Source organism: Bubalus kerabau, chromosome 4, assembly GCF_029407905.1.
Source record: "Bubalus kerabau isolate K-KA32 ecotype Philippines breed swamp buffalo chromosome 4, PCC_UOA_SB_1v2, whole genome shotgun sequence".
NCBI lineage: Eukaryota > Metazoa > Chordata > Mammalia > Artiodactyla > Bovidae > Bubalus > Bubalus kerabau.
The window spans coordinates 71,918,992-71,944,990 of NC_073627.1; the positions used below are offsets into that span (position 1 = coordinate 71,918,992).

The following is a 25,999-nucleotide window of genomic DNA, read 5'->3' on the forward strand; positions in this document are numbered from 1 at the left end:
TGGGAGAGTTGTCCCAGAGTTCAAAGCCAACTGCCTTCATGGGGGACGGGGGCGGGGTGGATGCTTTGCCTCGGGAAAGAACTGTCCCTGTCATTTATTTTAAGACATCAACTCCTCCAGATCCAGAGCCCAGCCTCCCTGCGGCTATAGCCCCCGCGCCAGGCAAGCGGCCACACCGCGCTCTCTGTGAAGCAGCGAGACTGGATCAATCCGGTTGCAAAGAGTTTTTTGTTTGTTTGTTTGTTTTACATCCACCGGCCACGGCCGTACTTCCTCGCGGTTCCAAGTCCACAGCAGCTGCCTTCCCCGAGGCTGGAGGCCGCCTCCCGGGACCACAAAACGAACGCCTCCGCCCGGCAGGCCTCGGGCGGGGCCGCGGGACTTGTAAGGTGTTGGGGGATGCTGGCTCGACCCTCCGGCGGTTCCTTTGTCAACCCAGGGGTTCAAACATTCATTTTATAATTGTCTGTGAACAACAACGCGCGACTAAGAAAGACTGCCAAGAATTAAACTGAAGTCAAGCACCCACATTTCGGGGAGATTTTTTTCCCTTGAGCTTGAGACAAGGGGGCTGTGCCCCTTTACGATTCATTCCCCCTATTTCTTCCAACTCTATGTTCTGCTTGGTTACAAGGAGCGACGTGGACACGGTGTGAAACCAGGCGGGGCGGGAAATGGGGCTCCTCTCCCTGGCTCAGGTGTGTAATCTCGAACCCATTGCCATCCCCAGCCCACCCCGCCCTGGATGCAGGGACGCGGGAGAAGCAAGCGTCTCTGCGCACCAGTAGGAAGAAGGTGAGACCAGAAGGCCATGGGTCAGGCCTTAATGCACTGCGGGGGTGAGGTGTGGAGATCTCTGAGGAGTTGGGCCTTGCTTCCCCGCTCTTCCTCTCCTTTATATCTCCCACCTCCTCCCCAGGACACACACACCTGGAGGGAGGGGAAATGGATGGAGAGGAGGCTGGAGAGACGCTCCCACCCACCAGGAGATCAGACTCTTCTAAGGCCACGCGATTTGCCCAGTTCTGGTGCAGGTCACAGAAGATGCTAAGACAGATGCTAAGATGATGCTAAGAAGATGCTAAGATGCGAAGACACAGGAATGGTCCGACGCAACGAAGCTCAAAAGGAGACAACCCTCTCTCATAAATATTACAGCAAATGTATAGAGACCTCAAGTGATTTTTTATTCCGTTTGCAGTCTCCGCTGAAAGGGATCTGGTACTGTTTGTGCTAGTCAAGCGCCAGAACACTGTTAAAGTGAAATGGAAAAGGGAACTAAGAATGTTTTAAAAGACACATGTAACATTTTAAGATAACCATATACAAAATGCTCACATAACTTTTATGAGGCCAGTTACAATGAAGAAAATACATTTTCTAATTTAATAAAAGTTAGTTCTTTTGGTGGTTTCAACAGACTTTCAAAATTGATGACATTTGATTATAAAACTTGACTTTGCAGAAAAATTAGTACCTTTGGCTTTTTAAACATATATAGTTATTTTAAAACAAAATGTATTTAACTATCTGGCACAAATACAAAACACTAAAAACATATTTTAGGAATTATCATAATACCTCCTTCTCTATGAGATCGGAATTTGACCTATTTAAACCAAGAATAAAGAGATAACTCTTTGGTTTCAACAATTTTTTCTTCTTAGTTCCTAGATGTTGATTGAAAAGTAATAAATGACTGTTCTTAAGAAATCATTAAAAAGCAAGATTAAAAATTGTATAATCTTCCTAGATTATAAAATATAATAAAACATAAACATACTAGAAAATAAAATATATATAAATTTCACCTCTGTATGAAACTGTCATAAAACATAGTTCACTTATGTTAAATGTATTTTGTAACAAAATGGGAGCCTTATTGTTTAGTTTAAGCACATATTGTATTACTATTTTCCTTTATCTTTAAAAAACCCCTCTCCCCAATGAAAGATCTTTTTCCTTAAGCAGCAAATTATGTCAAAATATAAAATCTAAAGGAATTGGCTAAAGTCTTTTGACAACTTTGGAGATTATATGTGTTGGTATTTTTTCTCTTTATCTCTACTTTCCGTAATTTCCATATGTGAATATGTGTTTGTGTAACTTTCACTATCTTTCCCCACGTAAGTCATTGTATATCAGGAAGGAAAAGTTAATTTTGAGACTCATATTTATTTAAAAAATGTTACACATTGTATGTATGAGGTGAGTAAACTAAATTTAGATTATTTTTTCACAATGATAGAGCAAATGTAAGGAATACTATATTATTGATGTTAAAAGAGAAAACCTCTCAGCCTGTGAAAATCAATGATCTATCTTATCTTGATTAAAAAAAAAAAGTACACTGAATTCTTTGGTTAGGCTCTGTATATATTAATAATGTGTCCTCAATAGTTTTGATCTCCAGTATTAATGTTGAGATCATAAAGCTAGCTTTATACCAATTAAAGAGAATTTCTGAGCAACATAAACATGAAAGGGAACAGATCTTCCCCACATATCCACACCCCAAACTTCTATCCCCGATGCAGTAAGAATAATCTTTTTATTCCATTAAAATGGTCACTAACCTTATAATGATAAAAGAATGTTTCCATCTCTTACCTGAAAGGAGGCTTGTCAATATAACAGGAACTGAAATTGGGACTGTTCTGTGTTGTCTATTACAGTACAAGGCTCTGTACTGCTTTGCCTCTTTGAAGGCTGAAGTAACAATGTATGACTCTCGCCTCCTGGGACCCTATGAAAATGAGATAGCTGGTTCCAATAAAAGCTATAGACCTTGACGCTGGGACAGAGTTGAGGAAAACCAATATTTCACATACACTAAAAAATAATTAACCTGGTATTCTAAACTTGTTTTTCTTGAATATTTTTGTATGTACATATGAATGTTAGCCTCATTCACACAAATATGAAAGAAATTATTTTACTGATACACATACTACTTAAACCTTTTGTTTTCAGAGGGGCAAAAATCACCTTAGAAAGCAGTTGCTTAAAGCCTTTGAAATTTGAATATTTTAATTTATAACTTATATCCTTATCATCTTAAAAAATGTTAGGCTGTTAGGCTTCTTCAAAGCTGGCACTTAAAAATTTTCTGTGGTTTGGTGGGCTAGGTATGTGAGAAAGGTATGCCTTTCTCATTAACTCTGTCAAAATGCTTTGCATTTAACATTTATTTGGATGTGTGTGCAAATCTATTTAAGACTAGGAACTCTGGAGAGTTTTCATTCTATGCGACATAAATGAGTTTTATATAATGAATATATGTTTCAGCTGAAAAAAAAACAGGCTTTATATCTTGACAATATATTACTAAAATGTGTTAGGATATTGTCAGCCTAAGATCAACCTAATTAAAAAAAATAAAAGAATAAGTTCTTTTAATGAAATACTAGCCTATGTTATATGTATATCTATTTTGCTGATTTTAAAATGGAAACTGATTCTCCTGAGAAAGAAATTTGAGGTGATTACCTAATGAATTATCTTTAGCCTAATGTTAAGGTACTAAAACACAGTCATATGTTTTGCTTTTTAAAATATTTTCAAAAGAAAGTCTTAAAAATCAAAAAATGTTAGAGGAATATTCAACTTAAAAGCTATCATTCTGCTCTTAATAAAATTACCAATCTTTATGCCAGGAGAACTATGTTTAAGAGTCATTAACACTGTAGGCTCATTGAAGGAGAAGCACAGAATGTTATTTTTAACATAAAATTAAATATATATATATATATATATTTATACATGTGCATATGTACTCTTTTTAAAAAGAGGCCTAAAGAGGTTTCATAATTTTTGGCAATATAAAAAAGGAATAGCAAGTATCACAGACCAAAAGAGAAGAAAGCCAGTCATGATTTTTTAAGTAAAGGAGAAAGGGCATTTTCCAGGGTAAATTTAGCTTTATTTGGAGCAGTTGAGATGAAGAAAAAGTAGGTGCTCACTCTCTAAATTAAGTCAACTGGATTATCTGTCTACACAGAGCAATGAGACATCTCTTATTCTAATGAGCTATGTAGACATTTCTTTAACCTGAGAATATAGAGCACCATTTACTTTTGAAATAATTTAGAACTTTTATTTCAGTTAGGCAACATATTTTGCCAACATCATATTGTAACTGTATTTTCAATGACATTCTCCATAATAATAATCTTTAAATGGAGAGTACCTCCAATGGTAAGTCATCCTCCATTAAACAGCTCTATAGTGATGGTTTACTAAGTGCCAGGCACTGTAGCAGGAGCATCAACAATGAACTAAACAAATAAATTCCTCCTACGCAATTCTCATGGAGAAGGAAATGGCAACCCACTCCAGTATTCCTGCCTGGAGAATCCCAGGGATAGAGGAGCCTGGTGGGCTGCCGTCTGTGGGGTCGCACAGAGTCGGACACGACTAATGTGACTTAGCAGCAGCAGCACGCAATTCTTTCCCACGTGTATGGAAATTATAGGGGCGAGGGAAGGCTGTAGTTTTCGGGTTGTCCACTAGGTGGCAAAATGTGAAAAACTGACCGCCTACTGGGGAGCAAAATTTGGTGCAAAGAATAGCGTATTTCTTTGAAAATCTCGTTCATATTTTGCTTAAACCGTCTCTTTTTGAGCACTACAGTTAACAGCTAATGGTCGGATTACATCTTGTGTTTAGTTTATAAAGCATTGCCAGCTGCTTTTCCTGGAGTCCTGTCTGCAAGAATCCCAAAATTATTCTAAGACGTCTTTGTACTTTCCTTACCTTATTTCTCTGTACCCTCAGGTGTGTAGGGTATAGACATCTGTCTAAGGATATGAATATCTGGCTTTGCATAGGGCCTCAGGAAGGCTTGGGTCGATTTTATTCAAATTTACATACAGAAATTCAGTCATTAGACTTCAATTTGCTAATTTGAGGAGATATTGTCCAAAAACACTAAGATCTTAGAGTAACATTCATGCTGTGGAGCAGCCAAACACATTTGCTAATATATACATTCGTACAATCATGCATACATTTTGTATTCAGAGGTCCCTTGCTGCTGCTGCTGCTGCTGCTGCTGCTGCTAAGTCGCTTCAGTCATGTCCGACTCTGTGCGACTCCATAGACGGCAGCTCACCAGGCTCCCCCGTCCCTGGGATTCTCCAGGCAAGAACACTGGAGTGGGTTGCCATTTCCTTCTCCAACGCATGAAAGTGAAAAGTCAAAATGAAGTCCCTCAGTCGTGTCCGACTCTTAGTGGCCCCATGGACTGCAGCCTACCAGGCTCCTCCATCCATGGGATTTTCCAGGCAAGAGTACTGGAGTGGGGTGCCATTGCCTTCTCCACAGAGGTTCCTTAAATAAGATCTTATACTTACATCGAACAAAGTGAAAAAGTGTTAGTTACTTAGTTCTGTCTGACTCTTTGCCACCTCATTGACTATAGTCCACCATGTTCCTCTGTCCATGGAATTCACCAGACAAGAATACTGGAGTGGGTAGCCATTCCCTTCTCCAGGAGATCTTCTCAACCCAGAAATCAAAACCTGGTCTCCCACATTGCAGGCAGATTCTTTACTGTCTGAACCACCAGGGAAACACCAAAGAAACAAAATTACTTAATTTAATCAGATCTCTCTGGGACAGAATGAAGATATCAGTCCCAAATAAAATTGGGATCTGCATTTGTTTTTAGATCTAGTAAAGACATTTTAAAAGAATCTTCCTTTCCCAGAAAAAAATGGTTTATACATGATGTAAGAATACTTTTAGAGGGGTTTAAATGAAGAATTTAAGATTTTTCTCTGCTTGTGTACTGTGTGAATCTTTGTTTCTGGAGGAGTGTTCTTTCAACCTAAAAATGAAATGTTACAGAGAAACATTTCTATATGGAAAGATGCTCTCGTCAACCAATTTGTGTATTCTTTTCCCAAGGACAGAATTAGTAGAACACTCACGTTTTAGTAAGTGTTGTTGAAAATTTTTCTCCTTGCATTTTTACTTTGGCTTTGGTAGTTCATATATTTGAAAAGCATGGATCACAGTAGAGTTTATCACTTTGGTCATAGGATTAGATAATAGCTGTGAATAAGAAAGGAAGGATGATTTTATAGAGAAACTGGAAATGTGGGTAAGTTTTCTTGCAGATGTGGCTCTTCTTGAGTTTGTGGAGTTTTAGGGCCACTGTTGTTTGATAGAAAGTGTAAATATGTATATGAAGAAGGCACTGATTTATACCTGCCCTGTTTTGCTGGGGGCCCCACAGTAAGCTGAATTGTAACAACTTCATTACTGATAATAAGGATGATTTCATGCAGAAATCATTTGTATAAAATCCATTTGTAGGGGCTTCCCTACGGAGAAGGCAATGGCACCCCACTCTTGCCTGGAAAATCCCATGGATGGAGGAGCCTGGTAGGCTGCAGTCCATGGGGTCGCTAAGAGTCGGACACAACTGAGCGAATTCACTTTCACTTTCATGCATTGGAGAAGGAAATGGCAACCCACTCCAGTGTTCTTGCCTGGAGAATCCCAGGGACAGGGGAGCTTGGTGGGCTGCCGTCTATGGGGTCGCACAGAGTCGGACACGACTGAAGCGACTTAGCAGCAGCAGCAGCAGCAGCAGCAGCAGGGGCTTCCCTCATGGTCCTGTGGTGGAGGAAGTTCTCATGTGAGGTATGGCCCCCCCAAAAAAGTCCATTTGTAACTCTCAGTGTAGCAAAGCTAAAGGTGTGGTGTGAGTAATCTATTCTTAACATGCTTCTAAGAGTAACAGGATTTACCTCTGAAGAAAAGTGAGTTAAAGTGAAAATTGCTCAGTTATGTCTGACTCTTTGCAACCCCATGAACTATACAGTCCATGGAATTCCTCCAGGCCAGAATACTGGAGTGGGTAGCCTTTTCCTACTCCAGGGGGTCTTCCCAATCCAGGAATCAAACCCAGGTCTCTCGCATTGCAGGCAGATTCTTTACCAGCTGAGCCACAAGGGAAGCCCAGAAGAAAAGAAGGGATCATTAAAAGGTGCTCAAGTATATGAAGTGCTTCTCTCAGAAGCTGGCAGTGCATTGTACTCCATTCCCACCAACACCAAAACAAGAAAAAGTGAAATATGGGGAAGCTGGGGACTTTATGTTAGAAAACCATCATCAGGGGTTCTTCCATCCATCCATTCATTCATTCACACATTCCTTAAATATTTACTGACTTTTTCTTATGTTTCAGTGACATTTTTAGGTGCTTGGAATAGAAGAGTGAATAAAGCATTGTCTTCCTGAGACTTCCCTGGTGGTTCAGAGGTTAAGACTCTGCTGTTCCAATGCAGGGGGCACAGGTTCTAACCCTGGTCAGGGAACTAAGATCCGCATCCTGCACAGCTAAATTAAAACAAAACAAAAGAAAAGTGTTTCCTTCCTGAAGCTTTCATTCTATGGTACATGGACCAGCCTATGTACCAACGACTGTTTTTGCCTCAGAGTCTTTGTATTTGCTGTTTTCTCTGCTCTGGCATGGGCTTCCCAAGTGGTGCTAAAGAACCCATCTGCCAATGCAGGAGACATAAGAGACATGGGTTTGATCCCTGGGTTGAGGAGATCCCCTGGAAAATGACTTGGCAACTCACTTCAGTATTCTTGCCTGGAGAATCCCATGGACAGAGGAGCCAGGCAGGCTACAGTCCATAGGGCCACAAAGAGTTGGACACTAGTGAAGTGACTTAGCATGCATGCATGGTGCTTCGGCAGACTCTTCTCCAGATCTGCTCAAGGGTGGATGGAATATTTAGACAGATACGGATAGACGAATATGTCAGTGTATACAGGACTCACAAGCCTAGTTACATTTATGTTCTCTGTGTGCACTTGTGAATATTAAATAAGAGAAACATTATCTGTCATTTTTATTTTATTATCTCATTCCCAATTAAATATCTCCATAATCTTTCCAGAGGTTTCTGAGACTCAATTCCTTAGGATTTTGACCAAACTACAAAACAAGCTCCTCTCCAGGGATTCTAAATTACCAAATGTGTTTCCAACAAGCTGAAACATTATTTCCTTCTGGAGCTTGAGCTCTGCTGTGCTGCCTGGTGCAAATAACCCTGGCTTAACAGAGTGGTTTTTTATCATGGATACTGATTGAAAAATAATTTAGAGATGTTTCTGATTGGAAACAAATTTGGACCCATCGGTGTGTTACATTCAAAATGTTCCCCCTGCAAAGTGTTTAAACTTTTATTATCATGTTTATCACATTGTATTATAGTCACGGGTAGGGCGACCACACTTCCTAGTTGATGCATGTTGGCTTGAAGTACCATCTGTTTTAGCATTTTAGCACTCTCAGAAGTATCCTGGTGTGGACAATAAAGTCTATAGACCCCCAGGTTATGAGGCAGGTGCCTGGCTGGAGAGGCTGAGGAGCACTGGGGTGGTCCTCAGCCGTGGGTGGGTCTGTTGGAGAAATTGGTAAGGCTGGTGACCCAGGGATGTCTGGCCGATTTGCACATAGAGCGGGGCTTTGAGGGGAAAATGAAACTCTGGAGGCTAAAGGCTGTCAGTGGAGGAGAGTCAAGAGGGCCTCAGAGATTGTGCTATAAGCCCTGTGAGGAGTTTGCCTTCCCATTTCTGCTAGGAACACACCATATCCTAGGACAAGGAGACTGCAGAGAAGAGCATCGTTTTGGCTCTTTTAGAGCTTAGTTACCCGTGGATCAGGAACAGCATCCTGGTGAAGGAAGTGAGGGCAATAAGACATAACCCAAAGATACTTTGAACCTCAGCATGCCATGAAGGCAACTCAACTTGAGTTTCCAAGGACTCAGAAATAGTCAGGTTGGATGTCTTGGGTGTGGGGATGGGAGTAGTGGATTGCATGGGTCTTAATCATCAGTGCAAGATTTTATTTGGATTATTATCATTTTTAGCTTTGAGTATTCCAACTGTAGGGTCAATTGGAGTTTCTCCATTTATTTAAAAAAAAAAGGCTATTTGATAAATAGAGCCCTTGGGCTTCGCTGGTGGTTCAGATGGTAAAGAATCTGCCTGCAATGCGGGAGACCTGGCCTTGATCCCTAGGTTGGAAAGATCCCCTGGAGGAGGGCATGGCAACCCACTCCAGCATTCTTGCCTGGGAAATCCCATGGAGAGAGGAGCCTGGTGGGCTAAAGTCCATGAGCTACAGTACATTCATATCCTGGCAAAGACGTGGATGGTCAAGAGGAAACACTTTTCTGAACAGATCAACCTCAGTTATTTAGTTTTTAAATTGGGTTGTGAAAGGTTCTTTCAAATGTAACAGGGTGCTTTTTTCCCTCTCTAGCCAAGGCACGTTATTAAAATACTTTGAGATTTTTGAATATTTGAGAACACTCATCAATATCAACTTGCTCATTTAACCCCCACATACTGTACAAAATGATCTTGATAACCTTAACATATGTATCTATTCTTTTTCTTCTATCATATTTGTGCAGAGGAGTCTCTCAAAATGTAATCTTAGCTTTTATCTCCAATCCTTGCATTAGATTACATTTCAAACTAACTGCTGAATTCTTTCGCATAATTGTCCTCTCTGCACTTAAGGAAATGGCAGCCCACTCCAGTATTCTTGCCTGGGAGATCTCATGGAGAGAGAAGTCTGGTGGACTACAGTACATGGGGTTGCAAAGCATCAGACACGACTGAGTGGCTAACATACACACACAAAGAGAACTCATCCTCTCTCTCTCCTCACTGCCTTACTTCCAGCCCAAATAGACTTGTTGGTCACCTGGGTTTTCTCTGTTTATAGCAGCAACACCTTCTTAAGATCACGCAGAATCATTTTTAACTCCTTCATCTTTATGGCCAACGTTCAGTCTTGTGCCAGGAGGATTTACTTCTGAAATATCTCTCAAATCTTTCCTCTATCATTTCCATTCCAATAGCCATGCTAAAGTTCAGATTTGCACCAAATTTCACTGCCAGAATTCCAGAAGCATTTTCACTAGTTTCCTTATAAAGCATTCTACTGTGTTTTTGTTTAACATTTTAGATTGGCTTTAAAAAGAGCTTCCTAAATCATAGATCAGAAATGACATCTGTGTTCATGAATATCTCCAATTGCCTAGAAAAAGTCCCAACTCTCCCTTGTAGCATTCTCTTTGTCCAATCTGTATTTTCCAGCCTTTTCTTCCTCTAAATCATTGCTGAGAACTTGCCCTCCAATTCCGGCAAATTGTTCACTGTTCCATGACCTCAGACACTTGTATGTTTCCAGGCTTTTGGTCTGGCTATTGCCCCATCCAGCAGTATACCTGCTGATATCACAGTTCAGTCCAGTTCAGTCACTCAGTCATGTCTGACTCTTTGTGAACCCATGAATCGCAGCACGCCAGGCCTCCCTGTCCATCACCAACTCCCAGAGTTCACTCAGACTCACGTCCATAGAGTGAGTGATGCCATCCAGCCATCTTGTCCTCTGTCATCCCCTTCTCCTCCTGTCCCCAATCCCTCCCATCATCAGAGTCTTTTCCAATGAGTCAGCTCTTCGCATGAGGTGGCCAAAGTACTGGAGTTTCAGCTTTAGCATCAGTTCTTCCCATGAACACTCAGGACTGATCTTCAGAATGGACTGGTTGGATCTCCTTGCAGTCCAAGAGTCTCTCAAGAGTCTTCTCCAACACCACAGTTCAAAAGCATCAATTCTTCAGCACTCAGCTTTCTTCACAGTCCAACTCTCACATCCTTACATGACCACTGGAAAAACCATAGCCTTGATTAGACGGACCTTTCCGGAGCACATAGCGCGGCCGAGAGGAGCTACCCCATGTCCGAGGTCAGGGGCAGAAGCTGGGAGAACCCCATGCCCGAGGGGCCGTGGCCAAGAGGAGTTATCCCACGCTCGAGGTCAGGGGCAGCAGCCGGGAGGAGCAACCCCACGTCCAAGGAGCTGTGGCTGCACGGGCGCAGGAGGGCCTAGAGGAGCTATTCCACGTTCAAGGTCAGGAGGGGCAGCAATGAGGAGATACCCCTCATCCAAGGTAAGGAGCAGGGCTGGGCTTTGCTGGAGCAGCTGTGAAGAGATACCCCACATCCAAGGTAAGAGAAATCCAAGTAAGACCATAGGTGTTACAAGAGGGCATCAGAGGGCAAACACACTGAAAGCATACTCACAGAAAACTAATCAATCTAATCACACTAGGACCACAGCCTTGTCTAACTCAATGAAACTAAGCCATGCCTGTGGGGCCACCCAAGACAGGCACGTCATGGTGGAGAAGTCTGACAGAATGTGGTCCACTGGAGAAGGGAATGGCAAACCACTTCAGTATTCTTGCCTCGAGAACCCCATGAACAGTATGAAAAGGCTGATATCACATTCCTTCCTTAATGCTTGGCTGTACATTTAGTCTGATTTCTGACTCCTGCGACCCCATAGACTGTAGCCTGCCAGGCTCCTCTGTCCCTGGGATTCTCCAGGCAAGAATAGTAGAGTGGATTGCCATTTCCTTCTCCAGGGGATCTTTCCGACCCAAGGATCAAGCCCGGGTCTCCCGCATTGCAGGCAAATTCTTTACTCACTGAGCTATGAGGTAAGCCAATATTAATCACTCACTCTTCTCTTTATAAAATCATAGGGCCTTTTCTCCCCCCATAAAATTGAGGTGGGAAAAAAAGACATAGTGTTTTTATTAACTAACTCCATAACAAACTTCTGTTACTTTTCCCCCCTATATTTTAAAATTTTTTTATTTTATTGTTGGAGAATTATTACTGTATGATGTTGTTACTTTCTGCTGTAAAACAACTTGAATCAGGTATAAGTACACATATATCCCCTCCTTCTTCAGCCTCCCTCATACCCCCATCATCTCACCCCTCTAGGTCATCACAGAGCACCAAGCTAAGCTTCCTGTGCTATACAGTATGTCCCCACCAGCTATCTATTTTACACATAGTAAGGATGGCACCCTACTCCAGTACTCTTGCTTGGAAAATACCATGGGCGGAGGAGCCTGGTGGGCTGCAGTCCATGGGGTCGCGAAGAGTCAGACAGGTCTGAGCGACTTCACTTTCACTTTTCACTTTCATGCATTGGAGAAGGAGATGGCAACCCACTCCAGTGTTCTTGCCTGGAGAATCCCAGGGACGGGGGAGCCTGGTGGGCTGCTGTCTATGGGGTCGCAGAGTCGGACATGATTGAAGCGATTTAGCAACAGCTACAGCAGCAGCAGTGTGTATATTCAATCCTAATCTCCCAGTTCGTCTCACCCTACCCTTCCCTCCCTGTGTCTACGTCTGTTCTCTGTGTCTGGGTCTCTGTTCCCACCCTGCAGATAGGTTCATCTGAACCCTTTTTTTAGAGCCCACATATATGCAATAACATTTGTTTTTCTCTTCCTGACTTACTTCACACTGTGTGACAGACTCTAGGTTCATCCACATCACTACAAATATCCAATTTGTTTCTTTTTATGGCCGACTGATACTCCATTGTATATATGTACCACATCTTCTTTATCCATTTGTCTATTGATGGGCATTTATGTTGCTTCCATTGTCCTGGCTATGGTAAATGGTGCTACTATGAACGCTGGGGTGCATGTGTTTTTCTGAATTATGATTTTCTCAGGGTATATGCTTAGGAGTGGGATTGCTGGGTCATATGGTTGTTTTATTTTTTTAAGGGGGGCTTTTTTTTTTTTTTTTTAAAGAAAGCTTTTTTAACACATCTTCCAAAGTTTTTTATGGTTAGTAAAATACCAAATGTACTCGGGGTCTGTCTCTCCTGATCCCTATAAATGGTCACATGAACCTCCAAAACTCACATAACATCTCCAGACCCCTGCAAAGTTGCAGTGGTAGATATAAAGTATTGTAGAATTGTATGTGATTATGGTTGTCTTCCTCCCAGCAAAGCTCTTGAGGACAGGGCATAGTTTTTTTTTGTTTTTGCTTTCTTTTACAGCACCTGGTTAAATCCTTCCTTGCACAAAATGAGCCATGTTTAAATGCTTGCTTAAATATTTAAATGAAAATTTCACTGTCATGTAAAATGTACTGCCGTAAACTCATGTCATATTATACATACTGGGGAACTATAGTGATCCTGAATATGTGAGAAATGAAATTCTCCTTGAATAGAAAAACAAAAAAATGCATCAGAATAACTTTAGAAGAGCAAACCATGCCCAAGTGATTAGCTATAGTAAAGTTTTAAATAACTTGATGTAATAATCATGAAAGTATTAGAAACATTCTGAGTCAATAAAAAGAGAAACTGCTGAGAAGGGAAAATTATTGTTCCACTTAGCATAACAGAAACAGAAACAAGCAGCAAATACTGGTAATATCTGGTAGAGAGTGACTTCAGTTAACAAAACTTATTTATGTATTAATATTTATAGGATGTCCCTGGTGGTCCAGTGGCTAAGATCCCATGCTCCCAAATAGGGGGCCTGGGTTCGATCCATGGTCAGGGAACTAAGATCACACATACTGCTTTTTACTGTTCTGTTAGTAAGAACAGCAGTCTTGATCAACTGCTCAAGGCATTTCCACTTCTCTGTACTGTCCTCAGCTTTCCTACCGTGGGAATGAAGCCAACAGTCACTGGAAGCCTGGCTCTGGTTGAGAATTTTTTCCCTCAGATTGTCTATAGGCACACAGTTCAGAAGAGATCACCATCTTGATATTGTGAATAGGAAAGCACTCTTTGCTAATTTTTTGCTCTGATAAAAATTGGCAAGTAGACATTATGTTATTTCTAAAGAAGAGAGTCCAACATTAGTATTGTTTCCTTATGTGGTTAATTAAACAACAAAGCAAAAACACATATTGCATTTACCCCCAATAACTAGCCACATTCAGCAACTTTGTTTTAGCTAGTCATATCATTGACTATTTAAAAATAAAAGTACTCAAGTAAAAGAGGAGTGCACTATGTCAGATCATAAATTTATAGCTTATTGTAAAAACTTGATGCTAAAATTTGGTCATGCTAATGGTCAAAAACAGCATTTTCAAAAGTGAAAAATCATTTCATTTTTTTTTTTTTTAAAGCTCCACCTTAATTCTTTAAGTTAAAAAAAAAAAAGAAAAACAAAAAATGACCCAAGATTATAGGATTCCTTGTTTGTTGAATTTTTAAAATAATTTAGGGAAAAGGGATGTATTAGTAAAGATTTTGTCTTTAAATAGTTTCCTTTGGAAAACATCAACACTTAAATATTTAAAAAGCGATTAACCACTTGCAAGAGACTGAAAACATCCCAGGTATGTGTGTTCCTAAAACATACATTTTCCAATTGAGACTTTTAAACTGTCAATGCCCGAGAGACGATGCCATTGATGTGTGCCTGGCACTAGTTCTGCCAGTTAATTTTTTCCCCAGAGAGTGGTTTTGGGCGACAGAGTGGCGTCCTGGCTTCCCAGGTTGTTGCATTGACAAACTGCAGTGGGGTAAAGTCAAGAAGCCTGACAAAATCTCATTAATCATTTTAAATTAAATCCAACCCTCCTGTCCGACCAGGCCAAGAAGAAAGTCATTTTTTTTTTTTTAAACAAATGAAAATTTCCTCCGTAAAGATTTGGTATCTTTCTCTTGTTGGTCTTTAATTTGATGAGACAAAAATAAAACAAAACAATCCACTTTTCTAAGCTTGAAAACAAAACATTTATCCAGATATGATTTAACAGATCAACCAAGTGTCTTTTAAAAATAAAACAAGCTTTGAATAAAAATGCACGGAAACATTATGAAGGGAAACTCTACTAGCTAAATTAGGAACACTCTATCATTTTCTGAATACTTCAAATAATTTATTTTGTTCCATCTAAAATACATGACCCTTGAGAATATTTGGAAGAAGAAAGTTTAAAAATTTCATTATCCATACTATTTTGGTATATTGTGTGCCAATCTGTTCTTTCCAGTCATAGGCTTTTGCTTTGTATTACACAGTGATTGTAATGTGTGTGTATATACGCAATTCAATATCCTTTTAAATATTTACCATAATTTACAACTGCTAACACATTATTAACATCATGGCATCATAGTCATGAGGATGTGTTCTGGTCTACTTGACCAGTCCTTAGTTTCTGGTGTCCAGTATAAACTCAAATATTTATTATTTGTTAGAACAGCCCCAAGTTTGGGGCATTCCAATTGTTTCTTTTTCTTTTTTATTAAAACAATGATGTGACGAAGACTGCACCTACTGCCCTTCCTCTGTTTTGGATTATTTCCTTAGGATGGTTTCCTAAAGTAGACATATTCGCTTACAATTCTTGGAAAGAAACCATAGTTAGTTAGTTGCATTATTAATACTAATATTTAAGAAAATGTTCACTAGAATATATAGGTTGAATCTGCATTATTTTGAGTTAACTCTAATACATCCTGATTTGTAAAATGGGTACACCTGAAAGGTCTGGATGTATTTTTTTGAAAAGCAAATAGTAAAGCCATCTTTCTGTATACTTAGATAGAAACTAAACCAGGGCTAGAATGATACAACTGTGGGTTTATTGAGAAACTGCTTCTGGGCCAAGGTCTATGTTAGGTATTGAGGGAGATCTAAGAATACAGTTCCCACCTGCAAGAATTGAGAGAGCTGCCCTGGAGGCAAAAGAGTCTGAGGGGACTTTGAAGGGCAAATAACATCTCAACAAGTAAATAGGGATTACAAGCTTTCCAGAGAGAGAGTAGAACAGATGAGATTAGAGAGAATAATGATGTTAGGAAAAAACCCTGTTGATGATAAATTTGGAGGCTCTAAAAGTTTTCAAGCATATTCCCCCTTTGCTTTTCTTAATAGAACCTGTACTGTATGTTAAAGTATCAGTGGTGATGGTGTATCGGCAGGAGGGCTGGCAGCATGCAGTTGGAATGGTGTATTCTGGGCTTGAAACAGCAGAGCCCTTACTGGGAAGGAAAGTGTAGACGGGTCTGAGTTGCAGAGGACCATAAGCACTCTTATGGGTTTCAGCAGAGTTCAGATTACGCACTGAACAAGGAGGTATTTGGCCAGAGACAATACAAAAGCATCAGCACTACCATTGTTTTCTAGCCTCAAAGAACTCAGCCCCAAGTGGAGAAGGTATACTCAAAAAAGGCCTGAGTGTAAGTGGAAAAACAAATCTACTGGGCTGCAACACATGCAAAGCTCAGCATCCTTCTTGAATCCCTAGCTCTTGGGATTCCATTATTCCCTGGTCCTTCTACAGTTTTTACAAACCTTTGTTTTTGGACTTCATGCTTCATCTCGTATAGCATACTCCAAATTCTAATCACCCTCAAATTTATGTATCTAGTCTTATTCTTTAGCTTCAATGTTCTATTGATACTTTCAAATTCAAGACATCCCCAAATTAGAATCATTATCTTTTCCACTTCATTCCACTGGTTGGTTTTCCCAGTAGTTACCTTTGATAATAGAATAAGCAGATCCTCATATTAGAAACTTTTCTTCCAAATCACTAAATCCTATCAATTTTCAGTTGTGTGTTTTTAAAAACTTTTTCTTCCTCACTAACTCCTCCACCACTTGCCTAGTTCAAGCCTTAGAACAGAATCTAATAGAATAGACAGATTAACAGTAATCCTTGACCTTAGTAAGACTACAGTTTGATAAAGAAGTTGGACATGTAGAAAATTAACACCAGTGGTATATACTGTATAATAGAGACAGTCTTTGATAGCTGTGACCAAGAAATTATATTTGAAGTGGATCTTATGATAGTATAGGGACCTTAGATACAAAAAAGAGTTAAGGATATCAGAAAGAATAGCTTGTAAAAAGAGATATGGGTTTGCTTTACATAGGTGAGGCATTTATAAAGACATTTATTAGAATTATTTTGTCGTGGAATTCAAACTTATGTACGTGTGAAACATAATTAGATATTTGCTTTGGAATCTTAGAAAATGTGTGTGTGTGTGCTCAGTTGTGCTCGACTCTTGTGATTCCATGGGCTGTAACCCACCTGGCTCCTCTGTCCATGGTATTTTCCAGGCAAGAATACTGGAGTGGGTTGCCATTTCCTTCCCCAGGGATCAAACCCGTCTCCTGCATTGGCAGGTTCTTAACCATTGTGCTACCTTGGAAGACCCTAGAAAGTGTTTACTACCAGCCTAAAAGTCCCTTTGACTCTCAAAAAAGCTGTTTTGATTATCTTGTTTTTGAAAATTCTGTAGTCCATTGTTCAGTTGTAATAGTAGGGCAAGATCTGTAAGCCAGGATCCTACACTTCTAGCAAGGGGCTCCCCCTCCCGCATTTTACTCCCCCTAAACATAGCAGCTGTATCATGCCAAAGCTGATGCTTTTCATCTAGAGACATTTCCAGGGCATTTGTGACTTACCATATACATGCCTTGTTCTTTATTACTCCAATGCTAAGTGTTTTAATGATTAAATAACTGTTAATTAAGATGTTAATTAAGATCTACTTCATACATTTGCTCTCCATTAAGCAGTAGTTTTACAGGAGGAAATGGCAACCCACTCTGGTATTTTTGCCTGGAGAATCCCATGGACAGAGGAGCATGGTGGGCTACAGTCTATGGGGTCATAGAGAGTCGGACACGACTGAAGTGACTTAGCACCAATCAGTAGTTTTCCTCTCATTACCCAATCTCATAACATCTGTGAAGGCAGAGCCCCTGTCGAGGTACCAAGAGTACTTGGCACAATATTAGCACATGGAAGGCCCTTGATAAATATTTACTGAATGAGTGAATAAAGACAGTTTACTATCATTTACAAGATTTCTTTCCCAGCTGATTCAGAGCTGAAATCATCACAATCAGATAATAGCATTTTGTTCTTATGTGTGGAAACCTTAGATTTTAATGTGTTTTGCTATGGTTTCAAGGACTTCAGACTTAACTAAGGCAGAAATTTTAAAAATGAAGTCAGGTGATGAATTTATGTTTTAAAAATAAGTGCCTGTTTTGCATAGAGACAAATATACTCTTCAAAGATTGGAAAGAGAAGCTGGTATGGTTTCTATCCAGGTTAGATGCAACTTTTATGAAGACAGTTGTAATTTCTTATCAAATAAATCTCAGAACTCAGTTTGAGAGAAAAAGGAAAGGCTTTAGTCAAAATCTTTACAATAAAATAATTATGATTATGAATTTTTAGTTAAATATGTACATATTACATGGTATTTTAAAAAAGAATGGAAATGAATAAAGTTTTCAGGCAAAATCTAATGCACAAATATACCATCTTTTTTAGAATATAATGTCAGTTTAACATTCTTAAACAGCTGTGTCAGACAATGGCTCTGCTTTGTGCAAAACATGATAAGCAAAATTAAGAAAAATTCTGCAAAATTCTTTAGTTCCCCAAAGAAGTCACTAAAAAAGAAAAGAGTAAAAGAAAAAAAGTTGTACACTCAAGCTTGATTGCACACAGAGGCTAGAATGGCCAGCACTAATGTCACCCCATATCTGCTAAACAGGTCCTTGGGTAGCTTCAGTTTGCAGTTAAAAGCTGAAGTCCCAGCAGTTGTGCTTTTATGCAGCCACATGGCCAATAAGGTAGATGTTGTCATAAAGGTGCCCCACGAAATCTTCACTAATGTTTTGAGCAGCACGCCGGGTATTTCGAATAAATTCTCTTTTTGACATTTTATTCTTCACATGAGGGCTAGTGAGGTCAATGGAAAGTAGAATCAAAGAGTAGCACAGTACATAGACAGCATCTGGAAGGAAAAAGAAACACCTCCAATTATTAGCTGGTTATTAAACAGTGGTCCCAAAGGAAAAGTGTTCTTAATTCCAAAAGATTAGATTAAAATTAAAGAGAACTGCCTGGGCCTTTTCCAATTTGGTGATGAAAGTCTTGTGTCCTAGAAAACTCATCTCCTGGGCAAACAGGGATGTCAGTTATCCAAACACCAATTCATCAAGCATTTTCTTCAAATAATTTAAGAGTTTTTAGTGAAAAGTCATTCTAAATTTAAAAATTCCAGAACTGGTTTTATTTTCCTCTTGCTCTCGAATGTGATATTCCCATTCAACTATCCATAAAATATATTTGTACTCTCAGTATATCCTATTAAAACAAAGTAAGATATTTATTTACATATGCTTTTACAGAAGCCTAATTTAATTTGGAAGCATTCTACACAACAAGAAAATGTATTAACTTGGTACTAGAAAATAAAATGTAAACATCTCATAAAATTATTCTTCTTCTTATTTAAGATATGTATAAAAGGTCTAAAAAAATTCTATGGAATTTACATATTAATCTCAAAAGTCCATCTTTAGATTGCTATACATGAGCCCATGCAGCAAAATATTTTCTTCTCTACATATTTGCAGGGCAATAGTTGATGCTTCTTGTTATCCTCATGATACTTGCTACAACTGCTTACTACTATTACTATGGTGCTTATTTTTCAGACTCTTGCAGTCTTAATAAAGACTGTCTTCCATAAGCATGTTCAACAAATTCCGTATGCTAGGAAAAGGTTTGGTAATCTCTGTAGTAAGATAAGAACAACATTGTTGACAGGAAGAAAGAAAGAAAGCTGCATTACACGAAAAAATACATAGGTGACTCAGGCTACATCATGCACACATATACACACACACAAAGAGTGAAAACTAGTTATATCAAAAATACACTTTAGTAGAAAAATTCTAGCTGTTACCTATGTAATATGTGTATTACTAAAAGCTTTAAAAACAATTTCTCAAGATTTTGATTAGACTAGTAAAAAATTTCCAATGTTTAAGTAAGAATTTACATACCTAAGTGTAACTTTCCTCCTAAAACAGTATATTTACTACATGTAAATAACAGCTTTGACAAACTAGTCACTGCTAGAAGCAATGAAACAAGTATTTGTAATTATGGGAAGCATTTTTCCTCAGAGTGAGGAAAATGTCTCATTTACTACTATTTTTACCCAGAGATGGGAATGGGAGAAGGAAGGAATTCACTATATATATTCTTACCAGGACTAAGGCCAAGTTCTCTCATTAAATCAGGGTTACAAGCACAGAATCTATGTGAGAACTTTGTTATAAGTGTTTCAAGATACTCCCCACGCTCTTCAGGGGCATGGATGTGACGAAAAAATTCTCTCAGTGCATTGGGTAAGAATTGATTTCTAAAGTTATGCAGTGTTACAAGGTCATCCAAGACATCTCTCCTAGTAGAAAAAGAAAAAGGTACAGCTTTAGTTAACTTTTCTCTATTAAAAAGAGATGGGAAAAATCATAGATTATTTACTTTTTGGATAAAAATACTTTACTATTTATTACCAGTCTTATAAAGCATATATGTCTTAAAAGTTAAAAATAAAAGTATGATTATCAAGTTAAACAATTTTAAAAAATCTTTCATGACTAGAACAAAAAACAAGGTGAACTAGAAATTTTAATTCTGAAATAAAAAATGAATTTTTCAGAAAAATGTTAACTTATTTCAAGAATCTTCTTGGCTAAATCCATATGATTAACAGAATTCTTTACCTTTTTAATTCTGAAAATAAGGAGAATCTACATTTTCCGTACCAATCCACATTGCCAGAGGTAACAACTGCTGATGTGAAGTTTTTTAAAGTGTCTATCTATACCCTATATTGTTCTAGAATCTGCTTTTGCTTATTTCCTATAGTATAATATGAACAGCTTTCTGTGTTTTTATACATGGATCTAACTCATTCATTCTAATGGCTCCACAGTATCCCATCTTAAGGACATAATTCTAATGAAATACGTTTAGGTTGTTTACAATTTGTGTACATATGTACATATATACTTATTATCAATAGCATTCCAATAATCATGCTTTGGGGTTCCCTGGTGGCTCAGATGATAAAGAATCTGCCTGCAATGCAGGAGACCTGGGTTCAATACCTGGATTGGGAAGATTCGTGCCTGGAGAATCCCCATGGACAGAGGAGCCTGGTGGGCTACAGTCCATGGGGTCACAAAGAGTCAGACATGACTGACTAAGCACAGCACAATCATGCTTTGTTACAGTATGCTTCAATCCTCACTAAACTCAACAATGTTTGTATGATCATAATCTTAATTTCTACCTGTTGCTTATGGCAGGGACAGGCAAACTACAGCTAGTGGGCCAAATACTACAGAGGCTCATGGGCTGTTGTTATAAATAAAGCTTTATTAGAACACAGCTTTTCTCATTTGTTTACTTATTGTCCATGTCTGCTTTGATGACACAATGGCATAGTTATAAGTAGCTGCAACAGAGATCATATGTCCTTCAAAGTCTAAAATATTTACAGAAAAATCAGGTTGTTCCACAAAAAAACCCTGCCAATCCATAGGTACCTAGCATTTCAGAACAAAAAAGAGTTAATGATACCATCTTTATGTAAGAAATTTTTTTCAGTGGCCAATATGCTGAACTGTGCACCCCTCAAGGCTAGGGATTATGTTTTAATCAACTGCATACTACAAATTCTAGCAAAGTTCCTGGCATATAATAAATACAAATTGTTGGAAAATCATGAGAAATTAAAAAAAAAAGAGAATCAAAATGAAAAGGTAAACCTATTTTTGAGACATTCTTTAGATTACTATGAGATCTATAATTTTTAAAATCATAGTTTATGGTGATGTCATATCAAAATATTTCTGCAATATTTTTATGTCCTTGATACCCAGAATTCAAGAGTACAAATGAATAACTATCAAGTTAGGATAGCACATCAGACACTGTCTCTGGAGAGCACACTATTAAATCATACTTTTCGAATTTTCAAACTTTTACATGACAATTTTTATGTACTGTATCACAGATATACACATCTTATACCTCTAGGATTGTGTTTATGGGTACAATTTGTCTATTTGATTTTTATATGGGCAATTTCAAAATTCAGAACTTTTAGCTACCAAACACTTAGATCTCAGGGCTAGTTATAAGGAAAAAAGGCTTCGACTTTCTCAAAAATATTTGGTTTTGTGATCTTTGCTATCACAAAGATGTTGGACTTCCTGGGCTTTTTTTTTTAATGTTTACAACAGTAAACTCACACACAAGTTCAAGTTCACAAGAGTAATGATTTGCAAGGTACAGGAATCTTTTCCCTGTCTTCACTCAATTTTACAACTAGATGACTGTGATTTTTAAAGTAAAAACTAATTAAAAGCATTCCTCAACTCTTTTCTCATGAAAAATTAAATTTTTTTTTTACCTTTCATCAAGATAAATTCTCAGTTTTTTCCAATTTAGTGTCCTTGTACAGAAGATAAACTTTGCTATTTCCTTTGGTGAATCATCAAGGATGCCCTTGGACATAAAGTAGTTCACTCCCTAAGACAGAAAGACAAGTCTACATAAATAAAATCAGTCTTCATTTACAAATTTAACAATTAGGCAATAGCAAAACAATAGCTATAGAGTCTTTCCAGCATCAACAGACTGTTTATAGCTTTCACATGCAAAATACAAGCTAGAACTTGAACTGACACTATTATTTATGGTTGATAGTTTACATGCAATGAAAAGTAGGAAATTCAAAGTTTAGACTTCTAAAGAAAGTCTGATTCAATTTTCTGACTCATGTCAATTAAAAAAAAGTATCCAGAAATATCACCTAAACTGGGTTATGGGTAGGGGTAACGAATAACTATTACTTAGATCTTAAAAATAAGCCTTATAACAAAAACTTCAATTGCCTAATGGAAAACATGAAAGTTCAGATACACATTCTAATACACTTTTCAAGGAAACAGATTCTTGAGAAAAAAGGATTCTCCAAATCACAGACTAGCATTTTTTTGGGCGGGTGGGGAAGAATAATAATTAAGTTATTTAATTTAATGTAAAATGGGCAGAGTTCTAGACTGGTTTATGGGTTGTATACAGTTTGGCGTTAAGTATTGCTATGTTTTATAAGAATCTGGCTCCAATACATATTGAGGCAAAACATAGTAAGACAAAACAATTTCAATGTTTTTCATAGGGTTTATCTTTGAATTTCCTTTTCTCTGCATGCAAAGTCTTCCAGAGAAGCATTATCCATAAGGCTGTGCCCTACTTTAGATTTAAACCAACAACAACAAAATAGCAACAACAAAAAAATCAAACACTGAAACCAATGTTTTCTCATGTGTATGAAGGTCACATTCAAATAAATGTCTTATGTGGATTTGAATGTGCAGCTATTGAAATAAAAGGCAGGTGTGTTTATTTCAACTCACAGTTATCCAGATACATGCATTCCCATGAATGCCCATGTCTGGATAATAGCACAATGTGTGCAGTTAATTGGTAGAGAAAATGACATATTATATACACGTAACATACTGTTTTCACACATAAATTCCTTCAGCATTTCTTCCCTTTACAAACAATGACACAGTACTCAGAAACACTGCATACATTGGGAATTCAAAGAGTCCGAAAAATTTTTATAAAAACTCCCATAAAAATTTTATATTACATTTTTAGAGCAATTTGGTACCATGAGGTTATGCTTTTGAAAGGTTATAATTATCTATAGAATGTAATTCAAAAGATAAGATTTTTATACAAAATTAATTTTATGAGCCATCAAGATAATAGGATATTAGCAATGTTATCAAATTTTCATGAGAATTTTGAAAGTGTAAAAGCAATCCTAAAAGCATTGATTTTAAAAAGCACTGACTTTAAAAAGAACAAAATGTGAGAACATGTGACTCTGTCAACTCAGTGCAAAGCCATCTTTCAGACTGCACTGCACCCAGATAGGCTAGAGCATGGAATATGGTCAAGATGGAAAGGAAAGTCAAGGAACTTGTTTGCAGCAAGGCTCTCAGAAAGAGCCTGAGGGGGTAGGAACCAGGGAAATAGGAATGAGTTTTCCATCCTTCCCTCCATTAGTTTGAACAATCGAGAGTTGACTGTATATTTAATTTATCTACTTAGCAAGCTTAAGTCAGGTTTGATTTCTTTTCCAAAATTCATCCATTTAAAAAGTGTAACAAAATATTAGAAGTATTTCCAGTGCTTAATTTTAATCCAAGTGATTCAAAGACAAAGGAATGTCAGTTAAGCAGTAATGAACAGGTTCTTTATTCACGCTTACTTGTAAATCAGTATTTAAGAGATACAAAACTAATTCTACTTTCTAAAAATTTACAAAATATAAAAAAAAAACTAATGTGATCTATTAAATAGTACATAATTCTCCAATTATATGATAATATGCCATTTTTAATATTGCTTGATGCTCCTCACTTATAAATGAACACTGGAATTTATTTGCCTTATGCAAGCATCATAAAATTGTTGGTCATTTTCTTTTTTCTATGTTTGAAAATTTAACATATAATCTCACTTGAGTTCTTCGAAATCAATTAAATGCAGAGGAGGAAACAGATGGTTTTAAACACAATCCTGAAAACCAGCAACACAAACTTGAAATCAGCTAGCACTATTGGTTTTGAGGAAAGACGGCCTCAGTTTCAAGCCTGGGATTACTCTGGAAAGGAAGATTGCTTCAGAAGGGCTACTGGAGTGAAGGGTTAAGAGATGACACAACATAAAGAGGCATAGGACCAGATTACAGTCGTCTTCAATAAGCAAGCTGGCAACCATCCAAAACTATCTTGTTTTGTAAGCAATAAATACAAAAGAAACTATAGCATGAACTCTGTTGAATAACTATATATTTGTTTAATACATGTATAAGTATTGTTGATTTTTAAATAAAGTTTTAGAAGAATGTTACAGAGGAATCCCTAGATCCTATTGGAGGTGTTGTTTAGTCACTAAGTTGCGACCCCATGAACTGCAGCACGCCAGGCTTCCCTGTCCTTCACTATCTCCCAGAGTTTGCTCAGACTCATGTCTATTGAGTTGCTGATTGCTATCCAATCATCTCACTGTCGCTCCCTTATCCTCTTGCCCTCAATCTTTTCCAGCATCAGAATCTTTTCCAGTGAGTCAGCTCTTTGCATCAGGTGGCCAAAGAATTGGAGCTTCAGCTTCAGAATAGTGCCGAAATCAATCAAAAGGGTTGATTTCCTTTAGGATTGACTGGTTTGATCTCTCTGCTGTCCAAAGGACTCTACCACCAAGAGTCTTCTCCAGCACCACAGTTCAAAAGCATTAATTCTTTGGTACTCAGCTGTCTTTATAGTCCACCTCTCACAACCGTACATGACTACTGCAAAAACCATAGCTTTGACTAGACAGACCTTTGTCGGCAAAGTGATGTCTTTGTTTTTTAATACCCTGTCTAGGTTTGTCATAGCTATTCTTCCAAGGAGCAAGAGTCTTTTAATTTTGTGGCTGCAGTCACCATCCGCAGAGATTTTGGAGCCCAAGAAAATGAAATCTGACACTGTTTCCACATTTTCCCCATCTATTTGCCACGAAGTTATGGGACTGGATACCATGATCTTCATTTTTTGAATGCTGAGTTCTAAGCCAGCTTTTTCATTCTTCTCTTTCACCTTCATCAAGAGGCTCTTTAGTTCCTCTTAGCTTTCTGCCATAAGAGTGGTGTCATTTGTGTATCTGAGGTTATTGATATTTCTCCCGGCACTCTTGATTCCAGCTTGTGCTTCATCCAGCCTGGCATTTAACATGATGTACTCTGCATATAAGTTAAATAAGCAGGGTGACAATATACAGCCTTGACGTACTCCTTTCCCAATTTTGAACCAGTCTGTTTTTCCATGTCAGCAACCAATCTGTTGCTTCCTGAATACAGGTTTCTCAGATGGCAGGTAATGTGGAGAATTCCATGGACAGAGGAATATGCTAGACCCTATAGCATTAATAATAGTTATTAATCAGGACTGGAACTCTCAGCAGTATAGATATGTGCTTCTGTGAGTCTGTGTCTTATAGGTAGCAAGGAAATCATGACTAGTCTAAATTAACATAGTTTCCAGAAAAAGGGTGAAGCTCATTATCATCTACATGGTATAGTAAAATAAGTGTCCAGTTCTGGATGTTGCGTTTTATGGGACATATTGACAAACTAGAACCATCTGAATAAAGGAAACCAGGGTCTGAGAGAGTTGTTGGAGGGTTAGACTTTATGTTA

At 38.2% G+C, this 25,999-nt stretch overlaps 1 protein-coding gene across 5 annotated transcripts in view; it reads right to left on the minus strand.

Moving 5' to 3' along the window:
* Window positions 1–928: 928 nt before the first annotated feature.
* The window catches only part of FBXO8 (F-box protein 8), a 55,723-nt gene continuing 30,652 nt past the window's right edge, over window positions 929–25,999 (minus strand). For 4 of the 5 annotated variants that reach the window (XM_055577680.1, XM_055577681.1, XM_055577679.1 and 1 more), the window contains exons 4-6: window positions 22,151–22,269; window positions 19,935–20,131; window positions 18,037–18,670 (exon numbers count right to left, since the gene is read on the minus strand). In XM_055577680.1, coding sequence (XP_055433655.1) covers window positions 18,483–18,670; window positions 19,935–20,131; window positions 22,151–22,269 — 504 coding nt within the window. In that variant the 3' untranslated portion in view covers window positions 18,037–18,482. Of the gene's footprint in view, window positions 1,253–2,610; window positions 2,747–18,036; window positions 18,671–19,934; window positions 20,132–22,150; window positions 22,270–25,999 lie in introns of those variants that run through there. The other variant, XM_055577683.1, reaches the window with a different exon arrangement.